Below are 19,202 nucleotides of genomic sequence, written 5' to 3' on the forward strand. Positions count from 1 at the left end.
CACAGAAAAGTACATACAAATTTTGTGAAAAGAAGGAATCAAACCAGAAAAGAATGAGGATTTGAACTGGTAATACACACTTGTCAGCTCGACATGGAGGAAAGACATGTCTCAAACCATTTAATACCATTTTGGTGCAGTCCACAAGCTCAGGTATGATGAGAATGAACAGGGATAATCATCTGACCCAAACATGATTCTGACTGCAAGAACAGAGTTTACATGAGAAAATATTTGGGACATCAAGAGTGAGATGGTTCAGTCTTGATCATCCAGTAGATTGTGTAAACAGGCAGATGGTGAACTGTCACCAGGACATTACATCAGCCCTGAACAGGAAGAAAACATTGGCATTATTTGGTCATACATCTATTTGAGGAATTCTTGCAAATAATCTCTTATGTTCACATTTTGTTCAAACAGGCAGGATGTGTAGAAATAAATTGAGACAAACACAAATATAATAAAATAAACAGCAGCTGGTGTAGAATTGGGGTTTTGTGTTGGGTACAAGTCTATTTTATGTCTGAACAAGAATGTGTACTAAGATCAGACCTTTTTTTTTCAATTTTTGTGGCACTGATGTCCGAGAAAAAAAATCACCATTTGGTTTTCATTGATTTGATATCTGAGCTTGTTCACTTATATCAATTTCTGCAGATGACAATAATGTCTATTGTTGCAAGTAATTCAAGTGTCAATAGACACTAATATGTATAAAGTAGACAATATCTATAATAAGGTTAAAGAGACATGCATGTCAGGTATGAACAATGCATGTAACTTCTGTTAACACTACAAGCCTGGTGACTATTACCACATATTTAATAAAAGAATATGTGATAAGAGAATCGTGTGGAGCCTGCATTGTAGCTTGCACACTAACACCAGCAATAGTTAACACTAAAACTAGACACACACAAAATGTATGCACCTTCTTATTTTAGTGAATAGTTTCCAACATTATGTCAAACCCGATTTCACCTGTCGCTCTCATCTGTGCATCACACATTTTGGAAATCATTGTTTTCTGGAGATCTGGATTGTAACTGCACATTTACAGTGTTTGTTCTGACAAAACGGAATAAAACTATTCAGAACAGTCACCAATTTGATATTTGTTTCACCCCAAGATGTACTGTATTACTGGGATGTACAATGGCCATTTCGAATTAAGTTCTTGAAAACAAGACATGAATAAGCCTCATGGCTTATGAAAAATATATAAAACACTTTTATGATGAATAATCATGTAATAAATAGCATTTCGGTATGTACAAAGCCATTATAATTTGCATAGGAAAATTAACAATATTTTTACAGAAGCTAGTATATTCAGAGTAAACAGAACCTGCCACATGTATTGATTCTAAGACATGACATAAGTGCATATTCATTTCTCTTCAATGTGACACTTGGCTGCAATCCGTCTATAAACAACTAGAACCTTCTGACAGCATATGGAATTCCTATCCCCATTCCATTCAGTAAAGTATGTCCCCAGCCAAAAGAAAATTTGAAGCGAGTTCCAATTTGATCCAATCTAACAAGGGTTTGCTCATATGGGGCTGCAATTTTATAATCAGATCAAATTTTGATTGGTTATTGAATTCAATTTATGAACATGGGCTTTGGTTTCTTTGTAATATGAGTTACCTCCCTTACACTTAAGTCCATGTTTGATAGGTAAAATATTGAAAACCAAGGGCTGGTAATTTGTGATCACAAGCACCATGGGGATGGAACCAGGGGTCAGTGTTGGTGTACAGAGAGTGAGTATGGTTTTACGTCTCTTTTAGCAATATTCCAGCAATATCACAGTTGGGGACACCTGAAATGGGCTTCACACATTGTACTTATGTACCTGGGTCTTTGGCGTGACCAGCCAACAATTTAACCACTAGGCTACCCCACTGCACGTTGGTGTACAGAAATATGAGCCCTGGAGCTACAGAGGGTGGGGATACAGATGATGGGGATACAGGGTGCGGATATGTCATGCCAAGTTGATCAGAAATCCCGATGAGGACATTACTCCCAAAATGAAGATACTGTGGTGAAAAGGTCCCAGGTATTTATCAAACAGAAACGAGATTTATACACTTGATGATCAAGGAGTACTCCTTCAGTTCATGCAAGTTCCACTCAAAGAAAGAATACCCTGAATATTCCATGCTTTTGTCTAGACTGCCATTTAATTACCGGTTTTGCATGAGGAAGACATGTATACATATGAATACATATACATATTGTTCGGCTGGATGAGAACTTAACACTTGCCCACCAGTACTGATACTTGCACGCTAGTCAGGGTTAGTACTGATATTAGCACGCTAGTCAGGGTTAGTACTAATACCCACAGGCAAGTACCAGCTCACTAGTCCTGGGATAGTACTTATTCCTGCAGGTCAGTGCAAATTTACCTGATGGGTATTTTGTAGTAAAGTGTTTGAATTTAGTTCTTACCAAGTTAGGTATACATAAGTTTATATGTACACTTGATTATATATACATCAGTATTAATGAGGTGATGCACAATGATTCAAATGAAGTATGAATATGCCTCAGTAGACTTTGTTACAACTAAAAGATCTTGTGTACATCAAAATATATCCCAAAAATACCCTATTAAATGTCACCCATACATTTTCATTCATGCTAAGGCCAATAATATTTGGTCAACTACCCAACATTAAGCAAATAACAGATTTTTGTAAAATCTTATAAAAAGGTTCTACCTGAAACTAATTCTAAAAAAGTCACATGGGGATCTGATATGCCATGCATTATGTGATCCTCTGCTGCAATTTAAGACATGTATAGGCACTGAGTGAATAAAGATTCAATGGATTTGATAAAATTATTCATAAAACAACTAAAATTATTTAACAACTGCCAAATAAAATGAGGACTGGTTTTCAAAACCTTCTTTCCCTTATGTGGACAAATTGTAAAACAAAATCAAGATTCTTACAGACATTCTTTGTCAAACCAAATTAAAAGGAAAAGTTAACAAAGTAAATAATCTGACTACCAACAAAAAACAATATTGAAACCTAACAGGTTGCACTAAAAACAGAACACATTTTAACATGAAATTAGACTGAATCAACTGGGAATGTAATGTTAAACAACATTTTTTTCATAAAATTTCAGAAGTAACTGCAAGGCAAGGTTGGAAACATCATGGCGGTGAAAAATGATGAATTTGGTTACTTGGAAGTTAAATGACAGTTTCATGATAAAATATAGTGTAATTGACTGGTAGACTCCAGGTTTGCAACAAAAATGTTACTCCCTCATCCTTGACAGGTTTCACAATGTGGCAAGACTCCATGTTTTGGAGTTCTTATCCAACTCACTGTGAGATAGCACTTGATGTTTCTGACTACTAAATCTTAAGCTTCTTTTGGCGAGCTCTCTATCCCCGTGGACTGTAACTGCGGAATTGATAATGCGGAGTCAATCAATGCCTCCAATTCATCTTCAATTTCTGGCTTCATTTCAAGATAGCTATCCCACGACAAATCAGGTTCGGATGTAGAAGTATTTGTCAAACTTTCTTCCACTTCTGTACTTGACTCACAGATGCCAGTCCTCACTGAACGTGATTCATGAAGATCAACATCAACGTTTTTCAAACTGAAAATCTCTTCAAACTTATAGCACCCTTTGTTTGTGGGATCCTCGTAATAATACGAGAGTGCCGACTCCATCTGGTTCGTTATATGTAGACACTGCTCAAATGTGTCGAATATTTCCTGACAGGGAGCGGTAGTTGGAGAGCATTGATCGCTACCACGAGGTAGGTACAGAAGATCACCTGTGGGGCTGGACTGCTGTATCTGAACATCCTCCATTTGTAGTTTGTCCATGTGTCCATGCAGATGTTCTAGAGACCGAACTGTGCTTGGCTTGGAGGTGTTAAAGTCGACAGCAAAGCCGATGTTGAAGTTGCGAACTATGGCACTGTTGTTGGCTGCTGCCTCAGGGTATTTCTTACGTCTGCTGCTGACGGTGCTGCGATTGCCAGGGGTAAAGGAAGGTCTTCTTCGAGTTGACAAGCGACTGCGTCGTGTAGTCTCCTTTGGATCTTTTACTTCAGTGATGGCCAGTTGACAAGTAAACCTGAAAGTACAATTGATGCTAACATGATGTCTGTTTCATTAACACAAGTTCAAACACCCTCCACTCTTTCCCCACAACCCAGCCAGTAGCAGAAAAATGTTAACCTCCCTTAACAGTTACACAACAGTAGAACGGAGACGGCTATTTCCAAGCTTTTGAGCTGGGGTCTAAGGAATCTCATATATGCAAGACTGGGTGGATTAAGGGGGGTTGGTAGGGGTAGTGAGTGAGTATGGTTTTACGCCGTTTCTAGTAATATATCACGGCTGGGGACACCAGAAATGGGCTTCACACATTGTACCCATAGGGGTGGCTTTGTATTACAGCATTTGCTCGTCAACAAGAAGTTCAGATTTGACTCCACATATATACAACATACAAAGCCCATTTCTGGTGTCCCTTAGGAATACAGAGGGATCATCATTAAACATTTGGGTTGACTTAAAAACCATGTTGTTAGTAGTTCTGGATGCGAGCAAGGACAAAAAGCCTATTTACCTAACACACAAGGAGAGGAAAAGAGTGTGTATACAAATATTAAGATGGCCGCACCACACCGTTGGGGGTACACACCTAGCTGAATAGCGCGCGGGTGATGGTGGAACATCTTAATAGCAATGATCTTGAGCAGCTCCACGGTGTCACCCACAATACTCTGCACATCCTGCGGCATCGATGGCAACCACTGCAGGAACCTGAACACAACAACATCACATAAAAGTCTACTTGCATTGTTAAATACATATACTGTTGTCATAGTCACTCAACTTATACTCAAGTCAGTTTATTTCACTTAACTATTAACATAATTCACTCCAACAACAATACTTGGAACTAGCAAAGTAAGGAGGAAATGCTTTGAGGTGGACACCTGTCACGTGTGAACCCCAATTTGTTTTGAATATCACAGTTACCGTATATGACCGTCTATAAGCCGAATTTTGAGGACCAAAAAAAGCAGTCTGTAGAAGGGGGTCGTCTTATCCATGGGTTACGCTTTCGTCAAACTTTTTTCCAGGGGTAAGAAAACAACATCGTATCACTTCGCGTGAACAAACAACAGAAGATGACTTTGTCAGTAGAGACGTCAAATTTGCAATTAAACATCACTAGACAAGATTATTTACCTTTTAAGTTCTAAGTTGTTTTTGCTGGGCATTGTATTATTTGCAGGGATTAAGATTACCGTTTGTATCTGAGCCGGAAATAGCAATCAGCTGTGCACATGTTTCCCGGCGATCAAGTTCAAACATGCACAGATAATATAATGGGACGAATTCTGACGCAGTCATCAGTAAAATATAATACAGAATACTATTATTTAACCCAAAGAAATATATCCTAGCATTGGGTAATTTTAGTTACAGTTTTTTGCTCTATAAATTAATTAAGATTAAGATTACCATTTGTATTTGAGCCGGAAATAGCAATCAGCTGTGCACACGTTTCCTGGCGATCAAGTTCAAACATGCACAATAATATAAGGGGACGAATTCTGATGCAGTCATCAGTAAAATATAATACAGAGTACTATTATTCAACCCAAAGAAATATAACCTAGCATTGTGTAATTTTAATTACAGTTTTTATGTAAAATATATATAATCAACACTAAGGTTATACGGACCCTCATGAACGTGGTAAGCAGAAGTTGTACGCACATGGAATGGGGTAAAATACGGAAGCCATTTAAATTCACACATGTTTACCGATGTTACTGTAAACTAGCAGTCAATGGAAAACGAGGTGGTAATCAGTTCGTGATTGTTGAATGGGGTAAAATAAGCAAGCAAGTTTGTTGCTACAATAAATATGATCGCGGGGATCGACTTATGCACGAAACATACCATTTTGACACTGATTTTAAGGGTCAAGTTTGGGGGTCGTCTTATCCATGGGGTCGTCTTATAGACGGTCATATACGGTACATCATGGCTCCCCTTCAACACTGTTAAATATTCACTCACTTATCTTTTGGACCTGCTTTCACAGTCGATGAAGGGAAAAGTAATGTCCCAGGAGACTTAACACATGCACATATTGCATGTCTAGAGCTGTTTGTTCATTTTTACTTACTTGACCACAGTCCGGACCGCCATCTCTGCAGGCAGCACCCATGGAGTGGCAGCTAAGGAGAGGAGTTTGACTGGCCGGGAGTTGTAGAAGTAGTTCACTAGCCCTTTGTTCACAGAGTCACATGCATGCTGGAATGCTGGAAGTCAGATAAATCCTGTGTAACTAACATGAATTTCATTCCAAGTACTACTCCAAAAATATTTTCGGGCACAAATCTGCAACATATTCTGACCAGTCGAAGTTCATTCATCACAGATGTTTATCAAGACATGGTAAAATCACTAGCGTTTGTCGTAACTATAATGAAGGCTGAAAGTTACCCTCACCCACAACTCTCAACATCACTGCACAATATGATTAAGGGAAAATTTTGATTACCGGTAGTAGTCAGAAAACAGCTTTCCTCATTTTCAAAAAATGTTGTCCTTTGTTGCAAAATCCAATTGACTGGACTCAGCTTAGTATGACAGTTGTCTCTCTGTGACATATACCATGATGACAATTGTATGGAATCTTAATGGTAGTGTTAGTAATATTTCTCTCCTTTTAAACAGAATTTCTTCATGCTGAACAAGCGCCCTCATCTCCTTATCAACTTCATCTCTAATGAATACAACTCACCCAGCATAACTGATGGTGGCAGTGAATCAACCAGCGCCCCATGCAGTTTCTTTTTACACTCTTCGCAGTCAGCATCTTCATCGTCACTTTCATCATGTTCTTCATCCTCTTCACTCTCTTCTGTTTCTGAATCCTTCTCTTCCGCGTCTGTTGTCGATATACACGATCGCACACTAAGGTGACGTGTGCATGATATCAGATCTGAAATAGTGACAGTAAAACTTCAGTCAGTATTTTTGTTGGGAAAGGACAGCTGCTCATAAATAACCTTATTCATTGTCAATAAAAAACTGTGTCAAACAATTAGCAAAGATCCATGACATCCACAAACAATGACATACTGTAACCACTGTTTTGACTTGAGAAGCCAAGAATGGCAGATCTCAGTGGATACCTGGTCAGAATAACCTAAAAGTATGCCATTGCTTGTCCTAAGAGATGATTAAACTGGATCAGATGACAAGCCCTGTGAATCCGGTGTCATTGATTCCAAATGACATGACACTATGTCCATGACATCAACCACTGGTACTCCCTGCATAGTTTTGATTCTTCACAGACCACCAGTGGAACATAGCTCACTGTTTCGTAAAACAACATACAACTGTAACAACTTTCTGAAGGCATTCCTACAACACCCAATCAGCAAGATATTTGTGTTCATAGTTTCCATGCTGATATGGGTGGTGGGGTAGCCTAATGGTTAAACCGTTCACTTATTACACCGAAGACCCAGGTTCATGGGCACAATGTGTGAAGCCCATTTCTGGTGTCCCCCGCTGAGATATTGCTGGAATATTGCTAAAAGCAGCATAATACTAAACTCATTCGCTCACACTCATTCCATGCTGATTACTTACTGTTGGTCTGAAGGAAGACCAGAGCGTCATCAAAGCCTTGTCTGCACATATCACTGAGCACTTCCGGGTGTGGGGGAAACAAGGCATGGGAGAGTCGATACAGGTTCTCTGTGGTGCACTGCATGCTGGTGTTGACGAGGGTGATGTGAAGAAAGTTCGACGAGCCATCGCTGGGGCAGATGTCACTCTCGCCTGAGAATGGTGACACGGTGATTGTGTCTTCATCCAGTATTGGTAGATTGTCACTTAGTCCTCCATCAACGTAGCGCTGACAACCAAAACAATTTTGTATAGAACAAGTTGAACTGGATAATATAACCTTCGAACATGTTGTTCAGTTATTGAATGCAAACAATATTTATGTATTTCACACAAGCTATTTGACAAGTTATATATTAATGTAGTACATACCACTCCTCGGAACTTGGGAGGTATTAAGCCGCTATAGAATGGAACAAAAGCACTGCATAGCAAAGCCTGTAAATAGAGCATGTTTCTTGTTAGATAAAATGAAGACAGATTTTACTGTACATAAAGCACTCTTACATGTTTATAAGTATACATCAAGACTTGAAGACTAGATCATAGGTCTTAGCTTTATATCAGAAAGCAACAATGGCACCAATACCGTAGTCTGATTTTGGTATAAGTAAATGACAGTGAGATGGTGCAAGCTGCTGATCAGTTCCACATGTGATTTCACTTAATATAAATGCAAACCAATACGGATTGAAATTTTTAACATAATTAAAGACATAAAATGATAGTTTAACATAATCAGGGCAGATGTTGACACTGACAAGTCCTAAAATCTAGAACAGTAATATCATCCAAATTTCAGTATAAATTTCAAAACTTTGAAACAATCCATTTGTTTACAAACAAGTGATGACGGTAAATATTGTGTGCTGAAAATGTACAAGCTTGGGTTACGTGAAATAATGCTAATATGGACTGCTAATTGAAACTATGGAACTGGAACTGAATTTAACACGCAAAGAAAATGAAAATATCCATGACATCAGTAATGGTGGTCCAATTAATTGAAATAATCGAAGATTGGTCACAATGACTAAACGGCCAAGCATTCGATAATCTTTTCTCATAATCGAACACGAACAATTTTGGAACACTTAACACATAACCAGGAGAACTTGATAAATGACGCTGATCAATTATTCTTGATGATTGATTGGTTGTAATGAACCAATCATCTATTATGAGATTTTAACCAATTCCAAACACTAGACATCAGTGATGAGATTTTTTTACTTTTACTACTACTAACTGAAAGTTAGTAGCACTTTAAAAAACTCCTCAGCTGAATGGTTTTTCAGAAATTTTGTCTGTTGTCATTTATTAGGCCTAAAAAAAATGCTGTGGTTCCGATTGCCCGACCGACCCTTGAATTCTGGTGCCGACCCTAGTTTTTTTAAGAGGTATGAATAAAATAAGCTTTCAGATACCATTGTTTTTCCCCGGCACCAATGGATATTGGTCATTCTGACAGAGAAAATCGACATGATGGCTGCAAGCTTGATTGAATAAACAATTACACATTGATAAATGTGTTATTAGTTCATACTTTACTTCTAAAATAAAAATGTAAAAATAATAATAAAAGAATTCCTACCCTAAATTTTAAAGAGGTGTAATCAGAACCACAACATATTTTTTATTTGGCCTTGTCAACATTCAGAAGATTGGGGTTTTCCTCTCACTACACACAACAATCATAAAGAAAATCACTGTCATGTCACTAAACTTTATAAAGGTTAAGAACTCCACTATTAGTATGTAGGTAACCCACTTCCAACCCAATCAGCAGATATGTACAATGACAAGATAACAATTTACAACATCACATCTGTCCTTATTTCTCCTATGATAACTTATCAATTCACGACCCAAGGTCAAACATAACTGAATGTGACACTCCAGCTAGCAATGACGCATTTAGTAAACTGATAAATCCTGTCATTTATAAAAGGCTCAAAATAATCACCTTTGGCTTGAAAATTACGCAAAATTGAACATTTTAACTTTAAACTGCACATTTATGATACTTACATTACTGCTATCTCATGTTATGCACTTTCCCTTGTGCTTTCAAACAATAATGTCATTTTATAATTACATTCTCAGTTGAGATGTTTTCAGTATTTATGTTCAGATGTATTTAACACTTAGTTTAAAGAACATTGCATTCAAAATGCAATATGTCTTACTGCAATAGAATAACTGATCGATAAATATGATTAGGTATTGATGGAACCTTATCCACTAGTCCTGATATCACTGAAATACAAGTCACTATTACAAAGCCATAGCATTAGTTTCATGCATATTTAATATGAATCAGAATTATATACAAATCACTGTTCAGGTCATGATAAATCCCTTATACCCAGTCATTAATCATTTACCCTTGGTCATGTCAATATGTAAATGTAAATACAAATTTTTGCATGTTTATTTTTAATACCCAACTAGACAACAGAGCTCCAGATAAGATTTAGCTCATGTGGGTACTGTACCCACTGTATTTATGTGCGTATTTCTGTCATTTTACTCACCTAAGTATTATGTGACTGAGTAAGTTTACTAAGCAGGTATGTTCTGCCTTATGTCATACCTAATCAAGACCAACTTAAATATAATGGAAATGATTTCATAAAAAATCACTCATCCTATACTGACAGTACAACACTTGTCCTATACTAACAGTACAACTTGATAGCAATCGATGTCTTTTGCATTACGCAAGCGATTTTTATAAATATAATCCATACGCATTTGTTTTAACTTTTTGCGTATCTAACATTTTAAATGCGTAATTGGTACGCAACAATTATTTTTCAATGCGTAATTGGAAATTTTATATGTGTATTTTACCCGGATACGCAGCTTATCTGGGCCTCTGTTGACAATATTCCAGCTATATGATAACAGCCTTTGATTCTGTACCAGACAAACCAGTGATTAATATCATAAACAATAATCATGGTACACTGACACATCATCAACCAAGTTCCATTTAGTCTCCTTCTTATGACCATTGAGCTACCCGTGAAGATTCAGATTAAAATTGATCTTCAGTAATCAATGCTTGCTGTAAGAGACGACTAAAGGGTTCGGGTGGTCAGGCCGCTGACTTGGTTGACACATGTCACCGTATCCCAATTGCATAGATCGTTGCTCATGTCGTTGATCACTGGATTGTCTGGTCCAGACTTGATTATCTACAGACCTCAGCAATATAGATGGAATATTGCTGAGTTTGACTTAAAACTAACTTCACACTCTTACCACCAGCATAGGTCATTAGAGACCAATATAAACCAGGATTCCCCACAGGGGGGTCATTTGCAATGGCATTACAATCAGGTTGCCATAGTGACCATTGTATCAACAAGAAATACAACACAAAATCCCCACAATAATTTACCTCAAGGGTCCTGTAAAGTTATAAAATGGTTGTGTGTACTGCATTGTAAGATTTGATAGTTACAGGGCCTTTACAGTTCTTGTCAAAAATATAGTGCAGTTAATATTATTGTGCATCCCTTAGGGTGCAACATTTATCATTTCTACATGCATTCTATAAATTCATCATGAATATTTCTATGTAAATGCCTATGTTATTCCCCACTATGTCTGCATAGAGGGGCTTAAATTGGTGAAAAACTGGCTAAAACATGGATATAATAGAACATTCCCCATTTATGTAATTGGATGGGTAGAATATGCTTCAACAGTTTAAAGACCAAAAACTCAGGTTCGATTCCCAACATGAAAACAATATGTGAAGCCAATTTCTGGTACCCCCCTGCTGGAATATTGCCCAAAGTGGCATAAAACCATACTCACTTGTTACATGGCAATCAGGGATAGAAATGCAATTTGGGCAGCAGACTGATAATTTAGGTGTGTCTTTTGAAAATAAATGTGCCCATAACACCAGTTATGCCATTTCAATTTGTTTAATAATTGAGTTAACATGTAAACCTATGGACTTAAGAGCTGGATTCCTAAACACTGTCATGACTGCAGGAATAGATCAGCTTCATTTGTCCTGGGCCCATAAAATAACCAACAAAATATGTTAACATCCAAACGGATTTCCTGTAATGCACAGTGGCTGTGAGATTGGAAGTGCCATTGATAAACAGTTTGTTGGAAAGCAAAAATAGGTTTTGAATCATTGGTAAAATTTATTGCCTTTTGCATTAAACATGTTTAAAGCATCGTGGTGAGCATTATTTTAATATCCTTATCATGGAGCCTGGGCATACTGAAAATGGGTCATCTGTGCCATTTCAATATTTCATTGATTCGTAAGAGGCAACTAACAGGATCGGGTGGTCAGACTTGCTGACTTACATGTCATCCCAATTGTGTTTGTATTTTACTGACTGAATTTGGCAGAATCACAAATATCTTGGTGTAATAATTGTAAAAAATTCTGTCCAGACATTACTGTCACTTCCTCGTATTGACACAACCATGTCTTTGGACATTATTCCAAATCAATTGATCCTACGCACTCACACAAATAACTGATAGTTGTATTCCACAAATAAGACTATGCCCTATCAAGAGACAGTTGATTTAAACCTTATGTACTCATATAATCTACAAATTTTATAACATAAGCCAGCATTGGTGGCTCCAAACATTCCAGTAGCTCTTTCATAACTACACAGGCTAGTGTTAATTTCATAATGAGACAAGGGTGCCTTTGAACCCTTATTGGAGGCCAGCGTAAATTAGGAGGCCAGTGTAAATTAGTAATGCTGGTGTGACAATATGCCTTGTTGTCTCACCTGGATAAGCTCTTCTTTTGAGTCGAATTCTGATACGATCACACACTTCTTGTCCGAAACTCTTGTAAGTGAGACGAAAAGACGACCTGACACAATCTCATGGGCATTGTCTGGCAAAACCTCCCACAATGCATCCCGGAGAATTCTGTCAATGGCAAAACTGGGGTGCAGTGGTCCTAAGGAACGCGATCTAGCTTTGGTTGCTAGTCGGAGAGTAAAACTTGTACATTCACCTGAAACCAAGCAATCATAATTCAATAACTTCAGCCTAATAAATTGTTATGTGGGTTTTTTCATGTACCAAGGCATTGTTAAATGTACTGTATATGTAATTTTATGTGTCTATAACATTATGTTGAGATGTTTCTTATTTCATGTGGAATGTAATTAACAGCAAAATTAGGAGAAAGTTATTGTTAGCAGCAAAATCTTTATTCTGGGATGAGCTGCCAATTTATGTTTCATTTGTAACAACTTTTAATTGAAGTTCCTTTATATCACTACATAAAATGTAAGATCTTTAGACATTTTAAATGGCTGTAACATATCTGAAATCAACTTTCTTTTTTCATGTAGGAATTCTCTCGAATCTGTCTTTAAAAATTGGTCGCAATCATGTTACATAAACATCAACAGTCTACTTTTGTGTAAGCCAAGTCAATGACTCGCGACCTCGACTGGCAAGTCACCCCATTTTCAACCAATCAAAAATGAGCACTTGACAGCGCCCCCTGAACTATAAAACCTCGACAGCAATGAACATCCCGACAATAATATACACAATATACTATCTTCTGTTCATATAATCACAAGAACAAAGTCAAAATCGTCATATGTAATACCACACTTATCAGCTTCACTGTCAATCTCCAAGAAATCAAGCATGTAACGGCGATAAGAAGCAACTGTTTCAAGCGAATCGACACGCAATGTCAGATGCGGTTTGTTATTGTGGTTGGCAATAGTCAGGTGATATTTACTGTCTTTTCAGGACGATGACGATGCCGATGCCACATATGAAATATAAAGAAACATAAACTCACCTAAACATGTACCACAAAGAAAACAACAAGCAGTGATGGCTCCCGCACTAGCTCCTAACAGCTTTCCTTCATGGAAAAAATGTGGCGCGTGTTCTCTCAGACAGCTTGCTACACCAATGTGGTAAATACCAAGAAATCCACACCCGGAAAACGAAAAAACTCATAATTCAGAGGGGACCTTTCTCCTCTCATATATATCCAATAGTTTGTCGAAGGTTTCACTTAGATCATATATCCAATTGACTTGGCTAGTGGCACACCATTTGTGTGAAGGACCCTTCGTACACCTCCAGTGACGATTGTTTTGAATGCCTTGAGCAACGCAACATGTGACGTTGATAGTTTTGGAGGTCACGTGGCCACACAGCCCGTACGTTTTCGATGAATCCGATTGGTTGTTGTTATCGGCAGAGCGAGCTCGAGCTCTGTGATTCGTCAATAATTAAGAAAGTAAATCGTGTTTTTATGGAACATGTGAATGAAAATTTTATCTCTTTAACCACTTCTTAAAAGATATTTGGCGAAGATATTAAACTGCAATAACCGCAAACAAAGCGCATATACCTTTTTTAGGAAATCATAATATCCATAATATGAGGACTATATATTTCAATGAATACTCTAGATATGAACTAATGAGAGAGTGTAATCTCAAATATAACATATCGTATGGGGTTTTTTTAATTTTCAATTCAACCAGGGGCGTAGCTGCCATATAGGCAAAACGGCAATTGCCTATACATAATTTTGTATTAAAAAAATGAAATAAAGGAAATGACAATTTTGAAAGAAAAATGTTACAGGTGAATTTATTTCAACATGCTGAAAGCATGGATATGTACGTATAATAATTGCACTCTAAACGTTTTGCCTACACATAATAACTGGCTCAGATACGTCCCTGAACTGAAAGAAATCTCAGTTTTAGCAGAGACCATATAATTATCCCTCTATTATATGGCCTCTGGTTTTAGTTTTCGGGTCAGAGAGACTCGAAGAAGCCAACAGAGGCACAGAGGGAAGTGTTATCTGCTCATCAAGACTGTAAACAGCTGTCCAAAGACCTAACACCGGACACCAGACCCGATGTGAGGAATTGAGTCCAACACAACAGACATGACACAACCACGCAAAATAAAAGCTGGGTTCGTTGGTCAAGCATCCTCTGTACGTTACGTCAGAGCCACTGACCCCGTCAATATTATCTAAGTCCTATTAAAAGTGACCTTGGGGAATTCTAGCACGATTGGAACAAAGCACATCAAACACAGATTCAGGAAAATAACCATTTATCTGATCGATTTTCCCCAGTGCTTCCACTCCAAGAGTTAATTAGAAAGATCCACCCACATAACATGGAGGTTCTAGTTGGGAGAATATTACCCTTAAACATAATTAGATTTCGCCACGACTCATATAATATCTGTTTATTAATTTACAACATTAACTGATCTGTGTTGGATGACCCAGGTACAAAGTCCAAACCACAAAACGTATGCTAACTTTGGATCACGCCATTGTCAGATAATACTGTGCAAACTCCGTCTTGGTTGTAGCGATTTGAATTCTCACCTTGTTGATAGGCATTTAGTTGAAAAACCCTCCTGTCCTTGTGGCCATTCCACAGGGGATCCATTACATTATTTTTGTGTGTGTCCTCGTTTTAATCATTTGAGACAAAGCAAGTACTTCGACGCCAAAGGATTTGATATCAAAACTATCCTGTACAGTGATAGCCGATTTAATGATATTGAAGGTAATAATCTAGCAACATCAGTCCACAATTATATTCAAGAAACAAATCGAATCACTAAAATATAAAATCTAACAACGATACTTAACAACTCTTTTAAGACAGTATCATTATCACCAGTTTAAGTCCACGAAACTTCACTTGGTACCCCTCAACAATGAGCATTTGTTTTGTTTTCCTTAATTAACGTGTGACGTCTAAGTGTGTATGTTCCATATTATGTGGGAAGAGGCATTAACATAGGCAATTTTGCCTGTTTGACAATCCCCCAAAAGCCTGTCCTATGTAAAATTATACAGATATGTGGTTAAGTTTTGCCAGGTATGCACGTCTCACGATCATAATTGAGTGCAAATGCACCACTCTGTCTAACACCAGTGGGTCTCTCAGACACTCGAGATTAAACTGAAAACGAGTCTAACCTGGGTACAAGTCTAGATGGCCTCAGCTCCTGAAATAGAGAATTGTCTGGCCTTCTTTTTGGTTTTGTTTGTTTATTGTTTAGATATACTTTTTACATACCTTAACTTAGGCGTATAAATGCAGTTACGTAATGTTGAAATAGTTCCAAAAGCAGTTAAAAGACAATAAAATGTTGCCCGTTTATGTATTAAGAATAAGTAGGCTTTATTTAGGCCTATATGTCAGTTTTACATGAACACATATTTGTCATAACCTATTTTTATTAAGCCAATTTCCAATTAACATAATTGTAGAAGTACACATTTGTTAAGTACAAATGCAGTATAAAATGCAGTTAAAAATGTGTGACAACATTTTAAAAATCATTTAACAATTCATGTTCACACCATATACACCTTAACATAAACATGCAAAAAAAGAAGCCCATCGTTTATTTGATCATCAGAAGTGTCCACGTGCATTGACCGAACCTGGATGGGATTTGTTTGACCAACCGTGACTTTATTGGAATTGCCATGGTCTAACGGGCACGGGGCTCAATTTCTGACACCTCAGCTTTTTACTTAACGAGCTGTCAGTCTCACTGAAGCTTCCGTGTTCAAAAAGCTTTTGTGGAGATAATAACGACGAGCTAGAGGCATCTTTAAGCTAATTAACATAATTACAGATAAGTCAGTTTACTGGACCAACAGTCATGGTGTTTATACGCCCTTTATGAAGTGTAATTACCACCGACACATATTACTCAGTTGCAGTAGTGAACGATACTCACTGGCCTGGCGCCGCTTTAATCTATAGTGTATATTTCACACTGTGATGATAATTGATGGAATTGACACGAATCTCGACGGTCAAGGTAAGGCCAACACAGCAGATTGTTTATTCTGCAGATTGTATCCCTGGAATTGGTTTACGCCCAAAATAACGATTCAGAGAAAGAAACGTTTTAAAATGTCTCGAAAATATAAAGTGACCTGCATCTCATAAGATCAATAACTGCTAAATTCAGTCTATGACAAATGTGATGATATTCAATATTGTTTTGTGTTGCCTGATCATTCCTTGCCACTGATTTTGTGGTGTCAGTGTAATTAAGTTACTTGTTGAAACGATATTGATGGTGCCAAACAAGACTAACGCTTAGTGTCTGAATGTATATAATATTGACAGAAACACATACGTGGTAATTCCTTTTGAAAAGGAGTCCCAATGAGATGGTAGATTCAGAACCTGAGGAAATCTAGACTTACTTCAAGTAGACTTTAGCATTGCAGGGAGGGCAAGGCAGTAGGGAAAATAATGTGGTTCAGAGACCGTGAGGCAGACAAGTGCCAAACCTGTGTCTCTGATTTTGATTCATTGTTTGTGGAGGGGATAAGTATGAACGAAAATATTATGTAAGCAAAAAGCAGGCAGACATAGTGTACCCACGTTGAACACCTTGACGACTTTAGGTTAAAGAAGAAAACCAGTCAGGATTAGGTTTAATGCACTGTTATAACAAATGTCATTCTATGTAGAACCAGAGACCATATAATATAACATAATAGTATATGGTCTCTGGCAGAACGGATATTTGCGCTTTAGCGGGAACCTCTCTAGTTTGATTGTCGTCTGCCAGGGGAGTCAGTTATTAAACTGGCCTCGACCATCCAGACAATAGCATCACATCCGTTATAATACGATTTAATGGCTTTACATATTAGCATGGTCCATGGAGGAATCTGCCAAGTAATATACAAATTGGGTTCTGTACTAACACTCGTCCCTCCTCCCATCCCCCTCCTCCCACTCCCCTCTGGATCCGCCTATCATTGGAGTTGTTTACAGACAGGGTTGTGTTAAAGATTTCAACATCAACAGTTTCTAAATGTTAGTTATGTTTTTTTTCTTTGTGTTTCAGAGTATCAAGAGATCAGAAGTTGCAATGAATGATAGTTATAACAGATGAGTTTACATCGTGCTTGACCGACATTCTCTGTGTTGGTTTGAACCAGTGGGCAGCGGGTCATCCCTGGCTTGACCTACCCAACGTGGGGCGACAATAATCCCTGCCCATATGCGCATCGGCACCTGTACACGCGTCGCGAGGAGCCCTGTATCAACACAACAAAGACTTTTGTCCCGCCAAAATTTTGCGCTATACTCTAAGAGAGGATATTTCTCGAGACTATATCTGGGCCTAGATTTTCGAAGCTTTTTCTCTTAGCGAATGTCGTGTTATGGCACTTAATTATGACTATCTTAGCGCTAAGGGAGCTTCGAAAACCTAGGCCCAGGTCCGGTGCCTGACACTCATCATATATACACCAATCAATTATAAATACATTTGATTTAAATATATTTATTTCATGAAAATACAACAACGACATTTTCATGAATTGGATTGGTCAACAAGCTCAAAAGAACTTATATGAAGACCGCTCCAATATACATAGATATATGAAACAGTATCATGACAAGAAAAGATGATATCTAATGTAAATAGATGGTATGACATGTAGTCAAAACAATTAAGATCATGATGATTGTATAAATTTATGGCATTTGCAGTCGGGGTCAGTAGTAATATAGTTATGAGAATTATAGGTTGAAGCATAGGATTATCTCAGTTAAAACGTCTAGGTTCAATTATAAATTGATGGACTGATTTTAAGATATCGGATTGAGTTTGTGGGTTCATGGAAGATGTTCCATTATAAGATTGTTTCTAATGAAAAGCCATTGGCATAATAAAATTTATTTACTCTTATAGCGTCAAATCTGGAACATACAAAGAAGTAATGACTCGCGGTCACACAAACAATCTGCTTTCTCTGATATGTCTGTTTTGTTTGTCAGCGTTGAGATCGCTACAGTGGAGTATTTGACAAACTCTTGAACCTATATATATATAATTATTTGGTGCAAATGAATATTTTTAGCTCTGGTACTTAAGGCAGATTTGAAATCATTGAGGTCTTAAAGAGATCAAATTTTTAGCTTTAGAGCATTTTATCTGGTTTAAAACATATTTCATTCAAACAAAATATAACAGGGATTGGTGAACAAGCTATAACTTAACGTGAAAACCTCCTTTTCATCTGTCCTAATTTCCGTGTCCTTTTCGAAACTGTATTTGTTAAAATGCAAGGAATGTATGAACAGACAAGGACGCATATCAGAGGTTAATCGAGAAATAGCGTAATGTCATGAATTTCGATCTGTGGTTCCACTTTTCTGTAACCCAGGTAACCTTATACTTCGCGATCATTTTTCTGTATTTTGAAAAATACCACTTGCAAATCTTCACCATTCTTGGTATAATAAATTCATTATATGGGGTCCGTTGGTACAGGAACATACGGGGCGGTGGGGTAGCCTAGTGGGCACGTCACGCCGAAGACCCGGGTTCGATTCCCCACATGGGTACAATGTGTAAAGCCCATTTCTGGTGTCCCCCGCCGTGATATTGCTGGAATATTGCTAAACG

General features: G+C 37.6%; 1 protein-coding gene across 1 annotated transcript; it reads right to left on the minus strand.

Moving 5' to 3' along the window:
• Nucleotides 1-496: 496 nt before the first annotated feature.
• On the minus strand, nt 497-15,190 carry LOC124281881 (1-acylglycerol-3-phosphate O-acyltransferase Pnpla3-like). Its single transcript, XM_046717897.1, is given in 10 exon segments — nt 497-4,103; nt 4,106-4,128; nt 4,702-4,823; nt 6,205-6,340; nt 6,826-7,026; nt 7,686-7,953; nt 8,097-8,162; nt 12,512-12,744; nt 13,555-13,713; nt 15,127-15,190. Coding segments are annotated over 10 exon segments (1,977 nt in total). The 3' UTR covers nt 497-3,398.
• Nucleotides 15,191-19,202: the final 4,012 nt, after the last annotated feature.

The sequence above is a fragment of the Haliotis rubra genome, unplaced genomic scaffold (assembly GCF_003918875.1).
Source record: "Haliotis rubra isolate DU_JTF1 unplaced genomic scaffold, ASM391887v1 Scf29, whole genome shotgun sequence".
NCBI lineage: Eukaryota > Metazoa > Mollusca > Gastropoda > Lepetellida > Haliotidae > Haliotis > Haliotis rubra.